At 43.6% G+C, this 26,603-nt stretch overlaps 1 protein-coding gene across 2 annotated transcripts in view; it reads right to left on the reverse strand.

Annotated features, from left to right (window-relative positions):
- The window catches only part of LOC139259496 (uncharacterized), a 162,178-nt gene that overhangs the window by 15,196 nt on the left and 120,379 nt on the right, over nucleotides 1-26,603 (reverse strand). The window contains exon 10 of one of the 2 annotated variants that reach the window (XM_070874968.1): nucleotides 24,370-25,380. The exons of the other annotated variant lie outside the window; for it this stretch is intronic. Within the exon in view, the coding sequence (XP_070731069.1) occupies nucleotides 25,341-25,380 (40 nt within the window). The 3' untranslated portion in view covers nucleotides 24,370-25,340. Of the gene's footprint in view, nucleotides 1-24,369; nucleotides 25,381-26,603 lie in introns of those variants that run through there. 2 annotated transcript variants of the gene reach the window in all.

A 26,603-nucleotide genomic window follows, 5' to 3' on the forward strand; every position in this document is an offset into this window, starting at 1 on the left:
TGCACCGCCATTCAATAAGATCATGGCTGATCATTCCCTCAGTACCCCTTTCCTGCTTTCTCTCCATCTGGCAGCTTGTGTGCCACCTTGTAGTGACACTGAAATTAGTGTCAGAGTGATGGAACAATTGCTAGCTATGGTTGACTCACTTCATGATACAATAGCAGCTCTAGGTTTACACCATTAGTATACCCAATTTACCGACAGATGTAATGGTAGCTGTAGTGTCATCAACTAACTTGACCTTCCTCAAGACCATGTCAGTGAAGGAAATGTGCAGATTATTTGGTGACTAGTTCTTATACTCGGTAAGTCAAAGATCTGGCATTTCAAAATTCAACAGATAACATTCCTACTATAGATGCAAGCAAGAAATTTCTCCAGAGGTTCCCCTGATCAGCTGCTGTAACTTTTACAGAAGATTGGCAGAATCTTTGTTTACATGTGCATCTGGGGTCTCTGCCGAAGTATAGGCGGCCAATTGGGAGAACCCCCCCCCAAAGAAATTCCTGACGGCAGAATATAAGGTTGTGAGGCAGCCTCCAGAAAATTGTCTGATTAATATAAAATTATTAGTGCCCACCTTCTCTTGGTGCATTTCCAGCTTTATCTGTGCGAGTTTGAGCAGACAAGGATGATCATCCCTGCTATTCTTTACATAGTCTGTCTTGATGATCTTCATTGTGTGAGGTTGTTCAATTGGTGACTTTGAGCTTGTACATGGTCCACTTCACAGATCATGCCATCTCTCTGGATTGGATTAGAAGCCAGGCCCCAGAGGTAAATGGACAGTGATCCAACAAGGTGGATTTGAGCTTCTAGAGAGAGACCTTTCTCTGCTTTTGGCTGGGCCAAGTTTAAACCGAATTTGATCATTTAGATAAGTCCATGAGGGAGAAAGGAATAGAAGGTTATGCTGATCGGGTGGGAGGAGGCTTGCGCGGAGCATAAACACCGGCATAGACTAGCCGAGCGGAATGGCCTGTTTCCATGTTGTAAATTCTATGCAGTTCTATTATTCTCACAACACATTTCAAAGGATATTGCAGGAGTAGTTTTATCACTAAAGTCAGTGCCAACAATAACAGTCTTGTCCACACATGACAGAGGTAGAAAACTCTCAGTCCTTTCAACCTAAATTTGAAGAGATTAAGTGTCTGGGGTTGTCAGTAAGAATTGCTAATTATTGATCATTTGACTCTTCTCCACCTCCTGTTCAAACAGCTACAGTAAAAACCTTCTCGAGACTTTGTCTCTTGGAGAACTGCTGCTGGAACAAATAAAGATGATGGCAAACATAAAGGGGTCCTGCAATGGGGGATAAAAACATCGAACAGAATGATTAATGAAATCTCTCAAATAATATTGGAGCACTCCATCCTAACTAAGGTAGATGCTCTTCCTCTGGAAAGATTTCCAATGTATTCCAAGACTAGTGACGCTTGGATGTTGAGAAAACACAAAGAAGGGATCTTTCTTTTGAGAGTCAATGTTGAACCCTCCGCCCTTACCCCCCCACTTAGGAATTTTGCCCAACACAGTGTTTTATGGACCACTCAACAAAATATATTATTCATTCTAGCTTCTTTATCACAATCTGTTGCATTTAAGTATGACTCTTCAGAGACATAAAATAGGGATAAGACACCATGGCTAATTCCACAGTTGGGCCAAAAGGTGGCCTGTGTGCCCAGTGCTCATGTGATAATTTGCATTGGTTTTGTGGCAGCCTCATCCCATCAGGTTCCATGGGTTGGGGTAATATACATCATTTAAATAATCGCGGTGTAATTTCCCCATGGGCAAGGACAGATCAGTCACATGCAAAGCACATGCTGCACTTCTAAAAAGGAGGCAGCAATTTTGTTTGGTGGCTGAAAAAGGAGATAGAATAGTTGCCTCCTTCTCCCCCCCCCCCCCCCCCCGCCAGCAAAGAGAGCTTGCATGTTTTATTGCAGGAGGTGGCCCTAAGGAAAGTAGCAATTTGTCAGCAGAGAGAAATCCTCCAAACAGAGCCAGTGCACAGCAAGCAAGGCAGGATAGAGCGAATCATGATCGCTAACCAATTCTGTGAACTGAACAATAGTATCAAGATTGCCCAGTGAATTAACTGCTACACTGCAAGATTGCATAAGGCTTCCAGCACCACACGGATCTCACCATACATATCACACGCATGACATGAGTACTTGTGTATTATATGTTTGCACTCATTTGTTGATTACATTTGTTGTCACACTGGATCCCAGAGTGATAACAATTTAAATTCATTTGCATTATTTGCAGTGTGTAACGAGGCCAGTGCACACTCAAAGTGCTGCCTCCACATCTTCAAAACCTTTGCTCCTGTAGAATCAGGAGTTCAGTGGCATCTGCACTGAGGCCTAACCTGATTCCATGGGTCACTGCTGGCAAGGGGAGACCCCACACCTGCACGACCTTGGAATCAACCCTGCAGTTTGCAGTGTGACTACATATTTAAACAATGAATTCAAACAATGCTCCGCTGGGCAGGCCACATAGTTCACATGCCAGACACGAGACTCCCAAAGCAAGCGCTCTACTCAGAACTCCTTCACGGCAAACAAGTCAAAGGTGGGCAGAGGAAACGTTACAAGGACACCCTCAAAGCCTCCCTGATAAAGTGCAACATCCCCACTGACACCTGGGAGTCCCTGGTCAAAGACCGCCCTAAGTGGAGGAAGTGCATCCGGGAGGGCACCGAGCACCTCGAGTCTCGTCGCCGAGAGCATGCAGAAATCAAGCACAGGCTGCGGAAAGAGGGTGCGGCAAACCAGTCCCACGCACCCCTTCTCTCAACAACTATCTGTCCCACCTGTGACAGAGACTGTGGTTCTCGTATTGGACTGTACAGCCACCTACGAACTCATGTTAAGAGTGGAAGCAAGTCTTCCTTGATTCCGAGGGACTGCCTATGATGAAACAATGAGTGGGCGCAGACATATAATACACAAGTACTCATGTCATGCATATGATATGTAGGGTGCGGTCCGTGTGTTGCTGAAGTCACATTTTCTCCTGTGACTTGTGTTATTATAATGGCTAACTAACATTAGTTGCTAACATTTGAACAAAAATATTTTAAACGAAGAAAAACTTGAGTTGTTATTTCTGAGGTTTTCATTTCCACAGGTTTAACTTTATTCACGCATTTCTGTGCTGGGATGATTGTGCCTTGCAGTTTAATTTATGTTTTCGTCCCCTTTTTAAACAAACATTTAACTCTAGAGGAGTGTAATAGGAACATTGTAAGCAATGTGTATATATTTAATACTAAAGGCCTTCTAATCTTTTGGCAATGCATATCGAGCTACATGCCATTGGATTCTTGGCATCATTATATGTTAAGCAATGTTTTAAAAATAGTTTAAGTATTTAATTAGAATATGAGGTATTGGAGGAAGTGCCAAAAACAATGAACAAAAGGCACTCCCTTTTAGATTGTTGGGTATTTTAGAGACATTGGACATGGTACTTAATCAATTTACATTTTTCTATTGTGTCATTTATAGTGTCAGCTGTGGCTCAGTGGGTAGCATACTCGCCTCTGAGTCAGAAGGTTGTGAGTACAAGTCCCACTCTAGGGACTTGAGCACCAAACAGTCTAGGCTGACACTCCTACGCAGTGCTGAGGTAGACCTGCACTACACTGCACTGCACTGTTGGAGGTGCTATCTTTCGGATGAGATGGTAAACCGAGGCCCTGTCTGCTCTCTCAAGTGGACGTAAAGGATCCCATGGCACTATTTCGAAGAAGAGCGGGGGAGTTATCCCTGTTGTCCTGGCCAATATTTATCCCTCAATCTACATCATTTAAAAAAAAACATAATGGGCCTAAAATTTCAGTCGGAGGCTTCCTTCAGACGAACGCCTCCGACCCGAAATTTTTCTCCGAATGTACCTGGTGGTCCCAGAGGTGCCTTCGATTCCGGTCGGAGGCCTAGATTCGATGCGTAGCATATGGGAAGAGGACTTATTAAAGCTGGATCATGTGAGCCTGGACCACCAATCACTCTGCAGTATTCTCATTGGTAAAAATGGGAACTCCATTTCTCTGAGTTTCCATTACTGTCAATGAGAATAACCCCCTTAAAAAACAGTAACACAACATAAATTTAAAAAACCCACCTCACATATTTAAAATTAATTGAAATTAAAGTTAATTAAATGTTTTAGAAAAAAAAAATATTTTTTGGATTTTTTTTAATGTGTTTTAAATAGGGTTTAAAATAAACTTACCTAATGGACAGGGTTTTTACTCTAAAAATGTATATTTAAATTTAATTGTTATATGTTTTAAAACTCTTATGCTGGTAAAAGTAGGCTATGTGCCTGCTTTTGCCAGGTGTAAAAGTTTCAAGGACATTCGCTGGGCAAGAGTTAGGCAAATAGCTCCATCTCACCCACGCGAATGTCCTTCCTGTGGGGATGCGGAGGATCTGTCAGGCGAATTCTTGACGGATCGGAAAAGCCGGTGTTCGGCGCATGCACATTGTGCGCGGAAAACCAGCTTTTGTGAGGCCTCGCCGGGTCCATACGTATCGGACCCGGCAAGGCCAGGATTTTAACCCCATCATCTGGTCATTATCACATTGCTGTTTGTGGGAGCTTGCTTGTGCACAAATTGGCTGCTGCATTTCCTATATTACAACAATGACTACACTCCAAAAGTACTTCATTGGCTGTAAAGCACTTTGAGACATCTGGTGGTCATGAAAGGCGCTACATAAATCCAATTCTCTTTTATTGTGGGGAATTTTAATTTGAGCAAAATATTTGAAATTTTTATGTAACTTTTAGCGTTTCTTTGGATCACAAACATTCTAAATTTGTAATGATATAAGCTTGAATAATCCAGCCCTTTCACAATCCACTATGACGGGCATTTTTATTGTTGTATTTTATCAGCTTATTTTTGAATGGGGTTCAAACCCCATTCTTGGACCCGAGCACCTGATCTAGGCTGACACTTCAGTGCAGTACTGAGGGAGTGCTACATTGTCAGAGGTGCCGTCTTTCAGATGAGATGGTAAACCAAGGCCATTTCCAGGTGGAAGTAAACAATTTCAAGGCACTATACGCAATGCCCTGGTCAGAATTCTTTTCACAACTGACAACCCCAAACGCAGAATAATTGGTCATGCATCTCATTTGTTGTTTGTGGCATAACAACAATTACTACACTTCAGAAGTAATTAATTGATTAATTGTTTGTGCAGCTCTGTGGAGGCGTCAAAGGTGTTTTATCATGCAGATTCTTTCTTTGTTCCTTTTGATACATTCTTCAATAAGAATAAAATGTCAAATGGAAGCCAGTCAAGATATGGAGAAAGAGTATCAAGGAGTATGGAGTTGGGGTGCAAATCAGCTGTGATCTAATTGAATGGCCTACTCCTGTTCCTAATGTTCCTACATCATGGTCTTTAATTCTGTCATGATCGGGCTCATGATCAGCAAATGAGATACAGGAACACATAGATTATTCTGTTCCGTGCACAGAATCAAGAATACTGAGGCACTCTCGCAAGCAGATGAAAACTAATTAATTCTCAGTCAAAATAGTGTATTGATTAAATAATGGGGTATTAAAGTCACTGCCATTATATAGTTAAGATACAGACAGTTAACACTCATGGAGTATGGAAGTACAATTGTTGGCCCATCATCGCAGCACAGAAAATGTTGCTATTACATTGGTATAGCATTTTGGAGCTTCGTTTTATTATTCCACTAGAATAGTAGAGCACAGTTTTATATAGGTTGCCTACAATCTCAGCCATGCTATAACTTAAGATGGGAAATGGAAACTATGTGCTCCTCAGCAGAGAGACGGGATGAATTACCTTGGGTTGCCCTCGCGCATGTCTCAGTCACCTATTTAAGGAGCAGTTTGCCTGTTCTACCTTCTCAGCTGGCTTCACTCAGTAGAAATATGACACAACCAGATAAGTGAGCCCCTTCAGGAGGTTGGGAGCTTTGTTTTTCCATAGAGTTAAGATTACTAGAGGGATATCTTTTACACCCCCAGAAAATACAAAGCTAAAACTAGTTAAGATCGGGATCCGTGGTCAGTGGAGCTCGATAGTCCATCAATCTGAAGGATGTTTCCTTAATTTCTCATTATATTGATTTTCAGTAAGCTAAAAGGTGATTAAGTGACATCTGTTGATATTGTTAGAAAAATAGTTGTTATCCCTAATCAGCTGTGTATCTCCTGAAGAAGATAAAAAGGCAGCTCTATTTAGCTTGATGCAGATAATTGAGCTTGAATTTGTGAAGCTGAAAAGGTCGAGCTTTCTGAAATGATAAGAATAATGCTGTTACAAACAGCATGTCGAAAAGATACTGCCTGTACTAATGCCATAGGGGTAGATTCCAATCCACTACATCTGGTAATCCTGGGTTACCTGGGGTCCTTGTCAGAAATGGATATCAAACCAAACTCCATTGGGTTTATATAGTAGCTAAATCAGTTTTTCACGTGTTGATCCAAGTTACTTCTCAATAGAGAACCATCTTACTGTGTGTGAAAAATATTATTTTCAGAGAATAATAACTACAGTTTTGGTAGTAAACCTTTCTTAATTATTTCTTGTATTCTAAATGAATATACATAGCAAACAATAACATCCATCCAATTTTCTTAGCCTGTTTTACTGTTCATTTTCCTCAAACTTTTATATTCGGTTGTCCGTGTCCTAACTCGCACCAAGCCTTGTTCAACCCATGCTTGTCAACTTACATTGATTCCTGATTAAGAAACGTCTCGATTTCAAAATTCTTATCCTTGTTTTCAAATCCCTCCATGGCCTCGCCCCTCCCTATCTCTGTAATCTCCTCCAGCCCCACAACCCCCCGGGATACCGGCGCTCCTCCAATTCTGCCTTCTTGAGCATCCCGGATTATAATTGCTCATCCATTGGTGGCCATGCCTTCTGTCCTAGGAATTCCCTGCCGAAACCTCTCTGCCACTCTTTCCTCCTTTAAGACGCTTCTTAAAACCTACCTCTTTAACCAAGCTTATGATCATCTGCCCTAATTTCTACTTATATAGCTCGGTGTCAATTTTTTTGTCTTATAATACTCCTGTGAAGCACCTTGGGACATTTTATTTCAATAATGGCACTATATAAATACAAGTTGTAATAGTTTGAAGAAGATTAAGGATTTTCATGCTTCATTGGACAACATTCCCTTCAATAAATACAAGCAAAATACAGATTAACTAGTCATTCATCTTATTGCTGTCTGTGGGACATTGTTAGTGGAGAATGGCTGCCTCCACTACCGCATTACATTAATCATTGCACTCCCACAAGTCCCACTCCAGGAACTTGAGCACATAAAAAATCCCGGCTGACAATCCAGTGCAGTGCTGAGGGAGCGCTGCACTGTTGGAGGTGCCGCCTTTCAGATGAGATGTTAAACCGAGGCCCCGTCTGCCCTCTCAGGCGGACGTAAAAGATCCCAGGGCACTATTTCAAAGAAGAGCAGGGGAGTTCTCCCCGGTGTCCTGGCCACTATTTATCCCTCAATCGACATAACAAAAACTGATTATCTGGTCATTATTACATTGCTGTTTGTAGGAGTTTGCTGTGCGCACGTTGGCTGCCGCATTTCCCACATTCCAACAGTGACTACACTCCAAAAGTACTTCATTGATTGTAAACCTCTTTGAGAAATCCGGTGGTCATGAAAGGCCCTATATAAATGCAAGTCTTTATCTTTCTTTGCTCTCATGTGAAACATTATGATCAAAGATAGCAGACTATATAAAGCGAGGGCTACTTTTTTTTCTTTCATTACATCAAATTAATGTTGTTTCCTATTAGAACTCCTGTAATTATTTTCACTGGCCCATAATTTGTGGTCAGTGGCAAAGCAAAGGCGTTCGCTGCTGGTACCCAAGTAAGCTTCCGACAAAGATCTCGCAATCTTTGTGGCAAGAAGTTTGGCTTTTCCGATGTGCAATTGAAACCAGCATAGTTTAGTGGGAGTTCCATAGTGCGAGCTGTTGTAACATCAACAAGCTGTCGAAGCAGCCGCTTGCAAGGCAGAATTCTCAAAAACCGAGAACTAGGAAGTGAGCAAGCTCCTATGGGCTGGAATTTGATGAAAAGCCGCCACCATTAGTATACTGCCCAATAAACCGCTAAGATTATTAAATAAAGGCCGGCGGACAATTAATCAAAAAGTGGAAAAAAATCCGCCAGCGGGCGGAAAACCAGAGCCTCGTCAAATTTAGATCGAGGCTGCAAGTTGGGCCTAGGGAGGGGGGAAAACAAAAAAAATGTGTTTCAATAAAACAAAAAATAAAGAAATCAGAAAACATTCTCAGGACCCTTTTCCACTGAATCGCTGAAAAAGAATTTTTAGAAAAACTTTAACTTAGCTTTTTTTGAAGGGTTTCATACCTACCGCCCAGCCCTGGCTGGTTTCTCGTGGGCGTTTTTTTTCTGCTCACCTACGGGTCATCGCTGTAACCAAACTTTGGCGGTAGCAGTTTTTTCGGCAGTGCATGCCGGCAGTCCGCTCCCCTATGGTATTTCAAAACCGCCGGTGGAACTCTTTGACCAAACTAGAAAACGAAAAATACCGGCAAAAAGCCCGGTGGAAATGCTCACCAAATTCCAGCCCTTTGATTCTAACTTTTAAAAAGAACAAAATAAAGATTGGGACTCTCGCCTGGGCAAAAGATAAATCTGAAATAAAGATGTACAAACAGCGCAGCCAGTGTCGGCACAGGGAATGACAAATCGCAACTTTAGGATTTCCCCGTTAGGATGCGCATGCGCTACATCCTCAAGTTGCGATCAGTTTCAAAGGGGGCAATAACAGCGAACACTATTTGTTCTGCCATTATTACCCATTAACATTTCCGGGCAAATATTTTTTTTTATCAATTACACAATAGTCACAAATGTAAACAAGCATATTTCCATTTGGATGTCAGCTGATGGTTTGCATTGCAGTCTTTTTGTTATTATTGTTACTTTAAATGGTTTGACATTTGTAACAAAGGACAATAACCCCCAAAAAGGTTGAAATAGCGTGTTACATGTCATGTCATTAAACTAATTACCACTCACAAAGTATTAACACCTTTGCATGCTGAAGCCACTGTTGCCAGAGGGTTGAAACAGTCCTAGAAAGGAATTCGTGCTCAACTGGATATATAGTGCATATATTAGTGGGTGCATATTACAAAATACTTTACTTTTTGTACACTGTATGTACAGTAAAGAGAGCAAAGTGTTTAATTAACTGTGTTTCAACTCAAAACCATTAAGCTGCACTTATGTCTTTTGCTCATTAAGAATTAATTATTAATGTCTATACATTGTGTAGACTTGGTTGTTATTTCAGCTGTTGGTGAACACTTTGTATGAACAAATCTTTTCTGAAGTTGGTATTCAGTAATTGATTAGCACTGCTAAATTAGATGTGCTGTAAATTTACAGAAGTACCAGATCTTCTCTCCCATACATTGACCCAATATATATATATAAAAAACTTAATCTTCAACCACAGAAACAATTGAAAGGCTTTTCCAGCATGCACGAGCACAAACCCAGGATGCTGATGGCGCACTGTCAGTTTTGGTGCCATAAATGGATGAAAATTATTTTACTAAAACCTCCAAAACATATCTGAATTGTAATAGCATGAGCTCTCAAACTTTTTTCCCTCAGGTGCATTCAAAATCAGGTCTCCAGATGTTTCTGTTTTGCAGACTGAGCTAATCAACATGATGCTGCCACCTCTGTTGAAACTGTTCTGCAAAGTTGCACGTCCTGCATTTTCTAACTTGTTACTAAACACGTGTCAATCAGTTTATATTCATGTTTTAGGGCATATCAAAGAACCGGTTCAAACAAGCTAAAGTAAAACCTTTAATTATTGTTCTTCAAAGTTATTGCAATTTGAAGCACACCCATAGGCATCAACATAAGTAGAGCATATAAAATCTACGGTAGAGCACAGCCTACACCGGATCTTTCCATTTTAAAAAAGGACTTATCTGACTATTCAAAGTATATCTTTTTCTCATGAAAAATATCTATACAACATATGTGCATGAGAATGACATAAAATCACAGTTAGATAAGGAAGTATTGTATTAGATTGAGCACTTGCTTCTTGATCAATAAGTCACTAGTTTATATCCCAGAGCCCTCAGTCAATCAAATTAGCCTGCCAGATCTTTGACACGTTTTGTCAGTCCATGGCCAGGTGTGGGATAGAGAACTTGTCAACAATGGGGAGGGGTGGGGCCGAGGCTGAAAACATTCACCTCAGTTCAAGTACATTTTATGTCAGGGGATTATGGAGCAGAATTAGCACAGGTCCCAGCAGAATGCCATCCCATGATCGTGACCAGCCAGTGTGGAGTTTTAAAAAAATGATAATCAAAACCTCAGCTGACATCCTCCTATGATCCTGTTGAACCAAACCGCCATTGATTAATTTTCTGATTCGAAGAGTTGATGCAATACATGTAGGTCAAGCTATTGACCAGGAGTGGATAAACTGATTTATATTCATGCTGCACGCTATTGCCCAAGGACCAGCCCTGATACACTTCCTCCCTCAAACAGCCTTTATCAATTTTTAAAATTTGGCACAAAATATTAATGATCAAGTGTTTCACAATTCTTCTGCTTGTATGCACAAATTCACTTGGCCAGTTAGAATGTTTGGTATACTGTATATGATAATTGCTTATTCCAAACAGGTTTTCGGTCAACACTATCTTTGAAGATAGACAACGCATTAATGAACAGACACATTATTAGATAAATCTATAGATTAAATGAACAGCAGGACTCAAAGTGATTGCAATGAACTTCAAAATTCTCACAGTAAGAAATGAGTCAACACCAATAACTGAGCAGCACTATAGTTTGTGTTGTGTAAAAAGCAAAGACAATTTTAGAATGTGTGTGGATCAGTAGGAATGTAGTTTTCCTAAGGCAGATTGTTAGACAAAGAAAAAGACACCGTGGTCAATTTTTACTTGCTGACGTGCTGGGAAAGGGGTGGGGATCCGGTAGCTTGTGGGAAAGCCGAAGGTGTGGTGGGTTTGCCACCTGGAAATCAGCCTGATTGACAGGCTTGGCTTTCAGTCGGGCGGGAACCATGTCCTCCCGCCCCCGCACCTACGCCCACCTGCTCACCCATGTTAAAATGTCCCCAGTGCCAGGTCGATCCAATCCCCAACCCTGGGTGGAGGTTTGTGGTGGGGGGTGGGGGGGGTTTGATGGTGGGTGAGCTTGGGGGGCTGGAAGGAAGCACTCCTGCTCCCCGAGGCTGCCCCTTCCCCCACTACATAAGCCTGGATTCCCGAGGCCAAGGAAACCCACAGTAAAACCTGCAGAGCTGGTTAAATCCAAGGCTTCCAGCCTATTATCATACTTAAAATGTCACTCCACCTCCTGGGAACGAGTTGGCTTCCCACCTCAAGTAAACCCAGAGGTCGGCAGGTTGGAGCCGGCTTACTGCCTCGCCTCGAATTATTGGCCATTTAACTACCCCCCTCAACTACTCCCAGCTGCTCATCCATGTTAAAATTTCCATAAGTACTTGTATTTACTTGGTTCTTCATGGGTTAGTTCATGTAGATTCTAAACAGACACATCAAGAAAGATGTACATGAATGCACCATAAATTAAATGCTGACAACATTAAAGATTGATGCATTTTTAAATGGCATTATCAGAGATTTTTGGCTTTGGGTCGAGCACTGTCCTTTCATTTCCGATATCTGCGCTTGAATCCAGACCCTGCCAATAGAATTCTCATTTTCCCATTTTGATCTCCTGGCAAGTAGCCTCGTCCACTGTGAGTGCATATTGGAAACTTGAGAGGGGGCGCACAAGCTAGCAACTATTAATTGAAATGATCGGAATATTATGGTAGGGCCGTGCCTGGATTTTCAAAATGAGTTTCTGGTGGGGCAGGCTAGGAGTTTGAATTTGGAAAGTTCAGTGTCAAAGGTTAGAGGTTTGGGCAGTTTCAAGTTCCTGGTGTACAAAACTGTCCACAGAACAGTACTGCCCACCAAGCAACGTTAAACATAATTTGATATCAATTAGTCATTTTAATTGGAGAAGATCAAAAGAATGGTTTAGGAAATAAATAAGTCACACTATTGCATAGGGTTATTCTTCTGAGGTTAGGTTTAAAGTGCATTGTCAGGGTAATATAGAGAGCCTTGTATCAAAGATTGCCTTTGCACTATCACTGTAGCATTGGTGTAAAAGGTTTTTGGATTACTGCTATTATGATGTGAATGAAACTTGAATCTGCAGTCAAGCACCAACTTAGTTATAGTGTGAAAACGCTGTAACTTGCACCATAATTGACCCAAGGCTGAACTCCAGGATATAGTCGATGTATTCACCGAGGCGTATGAAAACATAGGCCTTGCGCTTAACATCCGTAAGACAAAGGTCCTCCACCAGCCTGTCCTCGCCGCACAGCATTGACCCCCAGTCATCAAGATTCACGGCGCAGCCCTCAACAACGTGGACCACTTCCCATACTTCGGGAGCCTTTTATCAACTAAGGCAAACATTGATGTGGAGATTCAACATCGTTTCTGTCATGTATCTAGACATATTACTGCCTGTACTATTACATATGATGTGCCACCAGAGGGCACTACTATGGGAAACTTGTACACCAGCTGTATGGTCACTAAGATGTGCCACCAGAGGGTACTACAGTGGGAGATTTGTAGGTTACCTGTACAGGTGGGCCAGGCCGAGTATAAAAGGCAGGCCACCATGTGTGATCCTCAATCTGGAGTTACATTAAATGGACTAAGGTCACTACAGTTCAAGTACAATACATTGCCTCGTGGAGTCATTATCAGAGCATCTCAAGACATAACAACCTCCAGTGCGCCAGTGCAGCTTTGGCCACCTGAGAAAAAGAGTGTTCGAAGACCAGGCCCTCAAATCTACCACCAAGCTCATGGTCTACAGGGCTGTAGTAATACCCACCTTCCTGTAGGGATCAGAGGCATGGACAATGTTCAGAAGACACTTCGTCGCTGGAGATATATCACCAACGATGTCGCCGCAAAGATCCTGCAAATCCCCTGGGAGGACAGGTGCACCAACATCAGTGTCCTCACCCAGGCTAACATCCCCATTGAAGCACTGACCACACTTGATCTGCTTCGCTGGGCAGGCCACATAGTTCGCATGCCACACACGAGGCTCCCTAAGCAATTGCTCTATGCGGAGCTCCTTCACAGCAAACAAGCCAAAGGTGGGCAGCGGAAATGTTACAAGGACACCCTCAAAGTGCGACATTACCACTGACACCTGGGAATCCCTGGCCGAAGACCACCCTAGGTGGAGAAAGTGCATCCGGGAGGATGCTGAGCTTTTTGAATCTCAATGCCGCGAGCGTGAAGAGGTCAGGCGCAAGCAGCAGAAGGAGCGTGTGGCAAATCAGTCCCACCTCCCCCTTCCCTCGATGAATGTCTGTCCCACCTGTGACAGGGTCTGTGGCTCTCGCATTGGACTATTCATCCACCAATGGACTCACTTTAGGAGTGGAAGCAAGTCTTCCTCGATTCCAAGGGACCGCCTATGATGAAGATGAATTGACCCAAGAGAGCTTGATGTCGGCAATAGCTTCAAAAAAATCGATACATTTTCCATTCCCCATCACTGACATCTCTAACTTTAATGAGCTTCAGGTTAGGACAACAATTTAGCTCAGTCCAAACCTCAGATTCACATCTTTTGGCTGTTGTCTTTGAGAGTATTTTCAGCAATTTTCAACTGGTTTTCTGAACTCCAGGTTACTGGAAGCTACATTGAGATAGTCAAAACCGATTTCACTGCAAAGTTTTGCTGGCAGCAATGCCTGCATGTGGATCTGTGAAGGAGCTTTAAGGTTGTTTTGGGTGCTTTGTCCTCAGTCAATTTGTAACAGGTTAACAGGAAATGATTTGTGGCATGCATGTTTTGCCCATTCACCTTGTCTAGACAAATACTGGGTAATCTTACCTTTGTCATTTTCCAGAGGCTATGGAACTATTTTTAATAATCTCACCATGTAAAGTCCTTACTCTACAGCATGAAACCACACCACGCACATTCTGGGGACAAGGTCACTCTGTGACCTACTCTCTTTATTTACAGGACTCCAAAGACGATGACCCTGCATGGGACCTCCCTTTTTATACCTGTGTGATCAGGTAAAGAGTGTCTCCCAAAGGTTTGCCCCTTGTGGTCAAGATGTGCATCTAGGTTGAGTGTATACAATAATACAGTGGTGTTACATTGTGGTTACATACATGACATCACCTTCCCCCCCCAAAGTCTTATTGGGATCATAGGTTTAGTCTTTCAGATGGTCTACGCTCCCTCATGGAGCGCCGCAGTCGGGGCTCTGGTTGTTGGTCACTGACGTGAGTGTCTGTCACCTGTGGTGATTCTGGCCTGTCCAGGCTGACCTCAGGGACTGTACATTCTTCCGATTGCTCTTGTTGCTCGTTCGCTGGCGGTGTTGTGAGCTCCATCTCATGGTCTTCTTCAGGTTCCTCCGTGTCGGTGCTGAACCTTTTTTTTTTACTTAGTCCAGATGCTTACGGCATATCTGGCCATTGTTGAGTTTTACCACGATGACCCTATTCCCCTCTTTGTCAATTACAGTGCCCTCAAGCCATTTGGGCCCCATGGCATGATTGAGGAAGAATACAGGATCTTTTATTTCTCTACATCTCCCCCTCGAATTACGGTCATGGTACTCGTTTTGTGACTTGCGCTTGGCCTCAACTATGTCGGTCAGGATTGGGTGAATGAGGGACAACCGAGTTTTGAGTGTCTGTTTCATTAGTAGCTCTGCGGGCAGGACCCCCGTGAGCGAGTGTGGTCGGGATCTATAGGCCAGCAGGAGGCGTGACAGGCGGCATTGTAGGGAGGGTCCTTGAATCCTGAGCATCCCTTGCTTAATGATTTGGAACGCACGTTCCGCCTGGCCATTGGAGGCCAGCTTGAACAGCGCAGTCCTGACTTGGTTGATGCCATTGCCCGACATAAACTCTCGGAATTCGTAGCTTGTGAAACATGGGCCGTTATCACTAACCAGGATGTCCAGCAAGCCATGGGTTGAAAAGATTGCACGTAGGCTTTCCACGGTGGTGGATGACATGCATGAATTCAGAATGATGCACTCGATCCATTTCGAGTACGCATCTACCACAATGAGGAGCATCTTGCCCATGAAAGGGCCTGTGTAGTCAACATGAATGCGTGACCATGGCCTGGTGGGCCAGGGCCACGGGCTGAGCGGGTCCTCCCTGGGGGCATTACCCAGCTGGGCACACATCGTGTACCTGCGAACACAGTGTTCCAGGTCTGAACCAATTCCAGGCCACCAAACGTGTGACCGGGCAATGGCCTTCATCAGCACAATGCCTGGGTGCTCGCTGTGAAGTTCCCTGATGAATGCCTCCCTGCCCTTCTGGGGCATAACTACCCGGCTGCCCCATAGTAGGCAGTCAGCTTGGATGGAGAGCTTATCCATCCGTCTGTGGAACGGTCTGACCTCCTCAGGACATGCTCCGTGTGCGGGCGCCCAATCCCCAGTCAGGACACATTTCTTAATCAGGGATAGGAGGGGATCTCTGTTTGTCCAGATTTTGATCTGGCGGGCTGTGATGGGGGAGCCTGCGCTGTCAAAGGCATCGACAGCCATGACCATCTCGGCGCTTTGCTTCGCTGCCCCCTCAGTGGTGGCCAGTGGAAGCCCGCTGAGCGCGTCAGCGCAATTTTCAGTGCCGGGCCAGTGCCGGATGGAGTAGTCATAAGCAGCCAGCATGAGAGCCCATCGCTGTATGCGAGCTGATACGTTGGCATTGATAGCCTTGCTGTCTGACAACAGGAATGTTAATGGCTTGTGGTCCGTCTCTAATTCAAACTTCCTACCAAAGAGGTATTGATGCATTTTTTTTACACCATAGACACATGCAAGCACTTCCTTCTCGACCATCCCATATCCCCGTTCTGCTTGATAGAGGGACCTGGAGGCATAAGCCACAGGTTGTAGTTGACCCTCAGCATTGCCCTGCTGCAAGATGCACCCAACCTCATAGGACGATGCATCACATGTCAGAACAAATTTTTTTTACAGAGGTCGTACAGGGTCAACAACTTGTTTGAACAAAGTAGGTTTCGCGCCCGATCAAAAGCCCGTTCCTGACAGTCCCCCCAAAACCAATCGCAACCCTTACGCAGGAGCACGTGTAGCGGCTCCAACAACGTGCTCAAGTTCGGCAGAAAGTTCCCGAAATAGTTCAACAGTCTCAGGAATTAATGCAATTCTAATGTGTTGCAGGGCCTGGGCGCTCGTCGAATCGCCTGTTTTGGATTCGATGGGCCGAATCCCATCTGCAGCAACCTTCCTGCCCAGAAATTCAACCTCAGGAGCTAAAAACACACATTTAGACTTCTTGAGTCGCAGGCCTACCCGCTCCAGTCGGCGTAGCACCTCCTCCAGGTTGTGAAGGTGTTCCTCGGTGTCTCGACCTGTGATGAGGATGTCGTCCTGGAATACGATCGTTCCAGGGATGGATTTAAGCAGGCTTTCCATGTTTCATTGAAAAATCGCGGCCGCTGATCGAATGCCAAACGGACACCTGTTATAAATGAACAGTCCCTTGTGCATGGTGATGGTTGTCAGTAGTTTAGATTCATCGGCCAGTTCCTGGGTCATGTCGGCTGAAGTGAGGTCCAACTTGGTGAACAGCTTGCCGCCTGCCAGCGTGGCGAAAAGGTCCTCCACTCTCGGGAGCAGGTATTGATCTTGTAGGGACACCTGATTGATGGTGACCTTGTAGTCGCCACAGATCCTGACAGCCATCCTCTTTTAGGACGGGAACAATGGGACTCGCCCAGTCGCTGAATTCAACAGGCGAGATGATGCCCTCTCTCAACAGCCGGTCCAATTCGCTCTCAATCTTTTCCCGCATCACATACGGCACTGCTCTGGCTTTGTGGTGCACTGGCCTGGTGTCCGGGGTGATGTGTATCCACTACCTTAGTTCCTTTGAAATTCCCAACGCCATAGTGGAATAGTGAATCGAATTGTTGTAGGACTTGTGAGCACGAACTTTGCTCCACAGATGACACTGCGTGAACATTCCCCCATTTCCAGTTAACCTCGGCTAACCAGCTCCTCCTCAACAGTGCGGGACCATTGCCCGGGACAATCCAGAGCGGCAGCCGATTCACTAACCCATTGTGTGTGACAGTCAACATTGCACTGCCTAGCACCGGAATGATTTTTTTAGTGTAAGTCCGTAATTGTGTCTCGATACTTGCTAATTTGTGTCTACTGGCTTTAAGTGGCCATCGCTTCTCAAATTGCTGAACTCCCATGAGTGACTGGCCCCAGTGTCCAGCTCCATGCGTACAGGGTTACAATTTAATAAAACCCTCATCTGGTGACGTTCTGGTGAATGAACTGTGAATATTCGGCACATGGACCCGCTGAACCTCGGTGTCCATCGATTTGCCCCAAATGTCATCCTGCCTCAAAGAACCCTCTTCTGGTGCATCCGTCTCATATATTAGTCTGATTGCAGACTTCCTGCATATTCGAGCTAAATGGCCACTGAGATTGCAGTTCCTGCAGACAAACTGTTGAAATCTGCAAGATCTAGCTGAGTGTTTTCCCCCACACCTCCAGCATAAGTTAGTTTCCATTGTTGGGAACAAAGGGGCTATGGCCAGGCATTCCACGCTGACTGTCCCTTTGACTGCTCTTAAGTACCCTATTAGTGGGCGTCAATGGCCCCATTGTCCACTGTGATGGTGTGAATGTCCATTCAGCCTGCCATTGTCTCTGTTGAAGTCCTACTCTGGGGTCTATTGCTGCCTGGGGAATGTCGGACTGCCCCTGCCTGCCTGCGGGGCTCTGAGTCGCATTGATGGTGTTGACTCCCTGATCCATCTCCGCATTAGAGGCAGAATTGCGCACGTATATTATTTTCGTCTCTTCCTCCCCCGCCATGAAAGTTTGAGCCATCAACGCCGCCGCTTCCAAGGTCAAATCTTTGATCTCAATTAATTTGTGGAAAATTCTCGCATGACCGATGCCCTCGATAACAAAGTCCCTTAGCATCTCCCCCCTGCAGGCATCTGTGAACTTACAGAGGCTGGCCAAGAGCTACGAAGTCTGGTATGCTCTGTCCTTCACGACGTCGGTGGGTGCAGAATCTGTGTCGGGCCATATGTATGCTACTCGCCGGTTTGAGGTGCTCTCCGATCAATTTGGTAAGTTCTTCAAAGGTTTTGTCCGCTGGCTTTTCGGGTGCTAGTAAGTCCTTCATGAGCACGCAAGTCTTTGGTCCGCAGCTGGTCAAAAGATGAGCCCTTCGCTTGTCGGCCGCTGCATCCCCCAGCCAGTCTTTCGTAACGAAGCTTTGCTGAAGCCTCTCGACAAAATCATCCCAGTCTTCCCCAACACAGTACCGTTCCTCTGTGCTACCGGTGGCCATTCTCGTGGGCCGTGAATTCCTAGTTCTCGTCACCAATGTAAAGTCCTTACTCTACAGCATGAAACCACACGACGCACATTCTGAGGACAAGGTCACTCTGTGACCTGCTCTCTTTATTTACAGGACTCCAAAGACGATGACCCTGCGTGGGACCTCCCTTTTTATACCTGTGTCATCAGGTAAGGAGTGTCTCCCACAAGTTCACCCCTTGTGGTCAAGGTGTGCATCTAGGTTGAGTGTATACAGTAATACAGTGGTGTTACATTGTGGTTACATACATGACACACCTCGGTTCATAAAGACATTGGACTTGATCTGTTCAGACACCTGCTCCCACACAGTGCATATGGCTCAAGGCCCATACTAGGGCAGTCTTCCCTGCTTGGACTTGCTCCAGCAGTACCTCCAGTGCTGCAACCAAAAATGGTGCAGGGCTCCTCCACTGTTCATCTGCACTCTTGAATGACATACCAAGAATTTCTGTAACAGATAGTGTGGCCGCCCAGAAGAAAATCATACTCCCTTTAAATTGCAGCAGCCCTTTAAGAGCTACTGCCTCGCAGGAAATCTCATCGTGAATTAACCGAGTTCCTAGTGCCCGCTCCAATCAATCCCAGGCTCTCGCTATGAATACATAATTAGGCTGACCTTAGAAGATCATGTGCAAACCAGTGAGTGCAACATTGGTTGCAATCCAATCCTACTACATCAGGGCTGGGAACATGGGATCGGGATATCTGCCCTAGAGCACTAGGAAACGCAGCATACTCCGATAGATCAAGGAAATTACATACTTAGCAACATTGCCAGGAAAAAGGGGCACATCACTCCCCCACTAGATCACAATGGAAATTGGTATATAATTTCCCAAGCTGGCAGTAATTTAAACTTTCTTACACCCCACCTTATGAGTGTTAAGAAATTGCTTCAAGAGACCACTGGGATAAAATAGATGTAAACAGACACGTCTTATTTTTGACGTGGCTTCAGCCATGAACAGCAATTGTCTATTTTGCTAATGGCAGGAAATGGAAATAATTATAAGTAACAAGAATAGATATCCCTGCGATGATGCGTTGTTGTAATCAAAATGGTGGCACACATACATAGGTTGAGATTTTGCTCTTTGTCATTCTCACAGGAGGTTGGTCTTCCCATTCCCAAAGAGCAAGAAACAGCAAGGTTAAAGCAAACATCAGGCATATTATCAAGTGCTAGAAACATCAGACAATTTGGAGGCTGAACGCTGTGACCAGAGAGAATGAGGTAAACATTTCCAAAGAGTGCCGGAGGCTCTGTACTTGCAGGTGTGTTGTGTGATGTGTTAGAATAGATTAATATTTGGCTGATTCTGCCACTTAAGTGACCATAATGCATTCATACATTAGAAATTACATGTGACTCATATCCTGAAACAAATAACAACTAAAACAATGTGGGTGCACAGATACATCGAAACATTAAAGAATGATAATTTGTATATGTTGAAGAGCCTGGGTAGAGAAAAACGAGTAATGACAGATCCATGATTACCAGTATGGGATAGTACAATGGTGTAAATCTCTCAACACTTACACCCTGTGACAGATTACAGATATCGACTCCCTCCAGCACTAGTTGGCCCTGGGTTGATGCTAAGGGTTGTTTTTTTTCGGCTTTAAAACTGTTGTTGGCAACCAAAAATTACAATGAAAATGCTTGATAAATTTGACAGCCCAATAAAGCGAGAATGTGTGGGAGAGCTTTTTATAGTTAGTGAAACCAATACAGCAGGCAATATTCAGACTGTCAGGCACAAAGAGATTCTAGAGGTTGATAATCCAAGTTGACACACCAAGGCTGTTTGCAAACAATCATGGCAGTGGCAGGTGATAGTTACCACTTGAGCATAACATACACAATTTCTGTAAATCAGTGTGTTAAATTGCCACTGGCAGTAAGACATAAGTCAGTTGCTAAGATTCAAATATAGCTATCCGATTGAGCTCCTTTATGTATTATAAAATATTCTATTGTTGCAAATGAATGTGATATATGTTGCTTGCTCAAAAAAGTGGAATCCAGAAAGAGGCAACAATGGCAGCCATGATTCTCGCAAGCTGTGCTTTTTATTCTTGGCACGATAGATTGCTTTTTAGTGAATTGCTAGTTTGCTACAAATGCCCAAAGTAAGGATATATGCATGGTAAAAGTGAACAGTGTCTGAGCTTCAATGAACTGCGTAAGGTTTTCAGGAAAGTACAATCTGAAGTGACTTCTTTCAAAAAAAATTTATATCAAGTACCAATCTCAATTAGGAAAAAGATATGCTGCTGAAAAATGTCTAACCTGACCAAAACAACAGATTATACAGGAAGGTAAAACATTGGCTCATTGTTCCCAGGTATCTGGTAAATTTGCATTCCAATCAATGATTCCATGCAGTATACTAATTCAGTAAAAATAGCTTGAAAAGCACTGTGCATAAATGTAAAATAAGCAGAATATCAAAACCTTTGTTTAAAAAAAAACATGCACTGGGTATTGTGTATATATGAAGCAACCTGCACTTGCTTTAACATTTTTTTCAAAATGGCATCTGTAGCCATCTGCCTCCAGTCTCATGTCATGCATGCAAGTAACTAACAGTTTAGTAGATTCTGTTTTATTTGACTCCTCAGATAAGTTGCCATTTCGTACTCCACTACTATTGTTCCACAGCATGTTAGCATTTCTGAGGTCACAGTGCAGGCATTGGGGGAGCACAATCCTCTGGCAAGGGCAAGTTGTTGTCTGCAGCCATGGACCAGTATCCACTCAGTAACACGAATCCACAGTTTGTTGTTGCTGGATCTTCTACAAGGCATGGGAGATTTTGTACTGGCAGATGAGGGGACATTTTGGCTACAAGGTACAGCTATTCCAATCTGACATCTCCAACAATATCCATGTCAGTGTGTGATAGGAGATTTCAAGATGCATAATGATATGTAGTTGTGCTAGATATTGCTTACTAAGCATGGAGGCCAATATGTCAATCTGCTCAGCAAGGTGAGTGCTAAACACATGTGCAGGCCTAAGTTTGAGGCCTGAGGTATTTCAATGCCCGGGCCTCATCTGCATGCTGCCCAAAACTGGCATAAAGCGGTAATTGGCCAGCAGATGGGAGCAGAGGATCGAGCGGCCAGAGGCTGCTGGCTGGCACCAAAGGAAGGCATTAGGTCACATGACGGAGATTTGGAAGGGTCTCGCGGGGGTCTGGAGCAGGGAGGCTGCTCCATTCCTTGTGGATCCCGGAGGAGGACCCCTTCTCCCCCTGGCCCCATAGGGAAAGATTTCTACTACCTTGGACCTCAGGACAGTTGCCAACCTTTCCCTTCATCTGGAAGGAAAGCCACAGCAACTTTTCCGCTTAGGACCAGGTTGGGGTGCAACCAAGGTCCCGCTGACGTAATAAGATCACAATTTGCATAAATGAATGAGGCTGTCTGCCGACTCCCAAAGGGCGTCTCAGCCGCCTAACTGCAGTGAGCAGTTAAAATGGTGGTTAGCGGGATTCCAGCAGGAACAAAGCAGTGAGGATGAATGCTCAATTTCAAAATCCCTCCGCTGTTTGGAGTGAGTTAAAGTTCTCCTCGGTGTCTGTTACAATGACAGAGGGAAGTCATGCTCGGTAGTTCCGGTGTGGGACTCGGCTGAATTTGAGGGCCGGGCCGCATTGGAATCGGGCGGGCAGGCTGTGGCCAGACATCAAGAATCCCGGGGAGGCCGGCTCTGAGCTGCCACAATATTAGGCAGCCCAGCTGGCCTCTGGGCTACAAGAAGGTAGATAAGAGGGGGGGTGGTGGGGGGTCCTAATTTCTGAAAGGGTCGGGTGGAGCTGGAGGGGCAGCGGAGAGGCAGTGTCAGCCAGCGGCTCAGTGGGTAGCACTCTCATCTCTGAGTCAGAAGGTTGTGGGTTCAAATCCCACTCCAGGGACTTGAGCACATAAATCTAAGCTGACACTCCAGTGCAGTGCTGAAGGAGCGCTGCACTGTTGGAGGTGCTGTCTTTCGGATGAGACGTTAAACCGAGGCCCCGTGTGCCCTCTCAGGTGGATGTCCAAGATCCCATGGCACTATTTCGAAGAAGAGCAGGCAGGTTATCCCTGGTGTCCTGGCCAATATTTATCCCTGAATCACTAAAAAAAACAGATTACTTGATCATTATCACACTGCTGTTTGTGGGAGCTTGCTGTGCGCAAAATTGGGTACCACGTTTCCTACATTACAATAGTGACTACACTTCAAAAGTACTTCATTAGCTCTAAAGCGCTTTGGGACATCCGGTGGTCGTGAAAGGCGATATATAAATGCAAATCTTTCTTTTCTTTCTTTCAGCCTGATTTTATGGAATCTGCAGGAACATGAGGGGGTTGACTTATGAGGAAAGGTTGAGTAGGTTAGGCCACTACTCATTCGAATTCAGAAGAATGAGAAGTGATCTTATCGAAACATAAAAGATTATGAGGGGGCTTGACAAGGTGGATGCAGAGAGGATCCTGCAAATTCCAGGACAGCAAATTCCACTGATAGGGGAGACTAGAACTAGGGGGCATAATCTTAGAATAAGGGGCCGTCCATTTAAAACTCAGATGAGGAGGAATTTCTTTGGAATTTGCTGTCTCAGAGAGCTGTGGAAGCTGGGTCAGTGAATAAATTTAAGACAGAGATAGACAGACAGTTTCTTAAACGATAAGGGAATAAGGGGTTATGGGGAGCGGGCAGGGAAGTGGATCTGAGTCCATGATCAGATCAGCCATAATCGTATTAATTGGCGGAGCAGGCTTGAGGGACCGTATGGCCAACTCCTGCTCCTATTTCTTTCGTTCTTATTCTTATTCCTGTTTCTCTTAGCCCCACAACAATGAAGAGGGACTTACCTTTGGCCAGGCCGCCAGCTAATACTGATGGGAGAGTGAACAGTGCGCACGCTCCATCCGGGTCAGGCCAAAAATGGCAATTGGGCTCCTATGTACGTCGTAGTGCCCCGATTAACATTTTGAACGAGCCCACCACCTGACTCCGGGGGCCACACCAACTGGCTAGCGGTGGGCCCGGGCTGAACATCAGCATGCCCACCACGACGTTGGCAGTGGGGTAACAGGTCTCTGTCTCCTCCCCCCCATCTCCACCGGGCAGCAGGACTGAAAATTCGTCCCTGTACAGTGTGCTAAAAGAAAAGCCTTTTGTAAACTGCATGCATGTTTTGGGAGATGGCTGCTTTTACAGACATACCCTATCCAACTGTCTGGGCTGCATCTCTTCTCTCAGACTGACACAGCTTTTAAAATAAAGCCACGCTGGAACGTTGGGATAACCTATAATTATCAGAGTTTTCAACATAAAGGTGGGTAAATGGATCTCAAAATAATGTTATACATTGGCAGATAGGTTTGATCTTCAGTCTAATTTGGTTTAAGTGACCTTTTGAAATGACATTTCATTTATCAGAAAGAGTGTATTTAATTTTCATTAGAATGAAAAATGTTAATCATGTCATAGTTTGTCCTATTCACACTGAATACTAAATATTGTGGCTGGTCGGGCATTCAGCGGATGCAGATATTTATTTAGAGATCCTTATAAATCAGTGTTAATACAGAAATGATTGAGAATGGAAGACTTGAATTGCTTTAGTCTTCTGAGGTATAGTGATTACTTAATTATTAATTAAGAGTCAATTACAGCAGTAGTTCTTCATAGAAAAGATATATATAGTCAATGCTTCTTAAAATCAAAGATTTTTGCTGAAGAAAAGCTTGATATTAAACAGGATTTCATCTTAACAAAACTCCATATGCTTTCCACATGTAACTATAATCACTATTTATCAGCGCCATCATTGACTATGGAAAATTATCTTTAATCATACCTAAAACATTAGCAAAATAATTAGATATAATTATGTGGGGCTGTTTAGTATCAACAATGCTAACAAGTTGGGCTATCAATGAACAGACCCAACGTGCAACCCCAGGGGATCTATAGTCAACTTACTTGGATTTCCGGTAGGGCAGAGTTTACCAATATCAGCAGAGAATGGACGGCTTGAATTTTATGCTCTTGATATACAGTCCCCACCTCTTTTATAGCAGGCCTGTCAGTGTTCACGATGATTTACCCGTTATGAGCGGTAGATGGTAAAACTAATCTCCCCAGCTGTGAACCCTACGAGCTCGACTGGTCACTAAAGTACCAATTGGTGTTGGAAGGAGCTCCCACTGAGTTCCAGTACTGACTTAGAGAAGCGGCAACAGAAACCGCGAGGCTGCCCACACACAGAGAATCACGGGAGAGACACACAGCAGCACTAACGCTTCTGGGAGTCTTCATCGGGGATTAAAAACTGAACATCGCACATCGTTAAATACTATACAGGGGATTAGCGAGGTGGGAAGATCTGCCCGAAAGCCGCTTAGTAAGTTATAAGCAGTGCCTGTGTAGTTAACTTTTATGGTAATGGAAAATGGTTAGTGCGATCTGCTCGATATAGGCGGCTGTCCTTGGTAAGTGTGGAAGGTGTAAGTGGTGAGAATTGTACCTGGACTTTGTGCTGATTTACACCACCGGTGGCATAAATTTGACACAAAAAATCTTAGTATAAAGCAATTGAATTCTACCCCTCTGTTTCAATGATGAGGAAATAAAAGCCAAGATATATTCCAAAATACATGTATCTTCATAAGTAGAATCTAGAAGTGCTGACTTTGTAAAATCTAATCCTTCCTGAAGTTAGTAGAATGAACCATTTGACCATCGCGGAGTCCTCTTTCAGTTAGATTGTGTTGGCATATGCCCGTTGTACCTTCTTCCTCCTAAAATAAAATAAAAAACGTGTTCATTTGAATTCCATTTTTAGAGTTGATGGTGTCCTTTGATTGATTGATCAAAGTCCTTTGTCTGAAGAGGGTGTTCATGATGTTTGGATTTCTGAAGACAGAAACATATTTTCCTGCTATAGAATGTGAATCCAGTCCTAATCTACACTTGCTTATATACAAGTAAAATATATTATGCGTTATCGTTGTGTGTTTCAGCATGACGACATTGTTAAGTTCATCTGAATATTTTACTTTGAAAGAATCAAGAGGGTTAAAAGCTTGTATTTTAAACCGCTCAGGTGTTCTTTTGGAATTTAACTTAGTTATAGGTGCTACATTGCAATATGCTGATACCAAAACATGTACAAAAAGAAAGGTAATTGACCTGAAACGTTAACTCAGTTTTTCTCTCCACAGATGCTGCCTGACCTGCTGAGTATTTCCAGCATTTTCTGTTCTTATTACAAAAAGAAATTGTTTCTTTAGATGTCATTCTTACAAAGGGCAGTTAACCCATTATGGACCATAGCTGAATCTTTGTATTTCCATTCATTATTTAATTGTAAGTAAATATATTAGCTGTAAAAATTCAGGCCTGTGTTTAATATCTACCAATGTAAAGAGTGGTGGTGTAGCAGATGACAATGTTTAAAGCAGCAAAACAAATTACTACAAGTAGGATGAATATTAATCCTCAGCATTGGCAATGGAAGAATATCAGAAAAGTAGATTTCTGTAGGGATGAGTTCCATTTATGACAACTACTGTTAAACCACTAAGAGAAAATGGTTCTATAAAATATTTGTAAACAGTAAAACGTTGTTTTCTTAAAAACTATTTCCAGATTTACCACCTTTGCGTAATCAGATTTTAAATGTAGAATAAAATATCAGTGAATATTTGGGCTAGGGAATTGATGAGATGAGGGCTGCTTTTGAATGCTTTCAGATGTGAAAGAAATGTATGTTCTAATTACAAACGTATTGGTTATGATACCAGTGTCTTCCATCAAATCTTGAACATACTTTGACATTCCAATATAATGTTAATGATTTGCCAGTATTAACATTATTAGTGGTAGAATCCATAATATTCTGATTCTACCACTAATAACATGCCAGAGTGACTGCTGCCAACGAACTGGAAGCTGCTGCCAACGACCGGAAGCTACGCAGAATGAATGAATGTATTTAAATATGAATGTATAATAATAGTCA

The sequence above is a fragment of the Pristiophorus japonicus genome, chromosome 3 (assembly GCF_044704955.1).
Source record: "Pristiophorus japonicus isolate sPriJap1 chromosome 3, sPriJap1.hap1, whole genome shotgun sequence".
Classification (NCBI taxonomy): Eukaryota; Metazoa; Chordata; class Chondrichthyes; family Pristiophoridae; genus Pristiophorus; species Pristiophorus japonicus.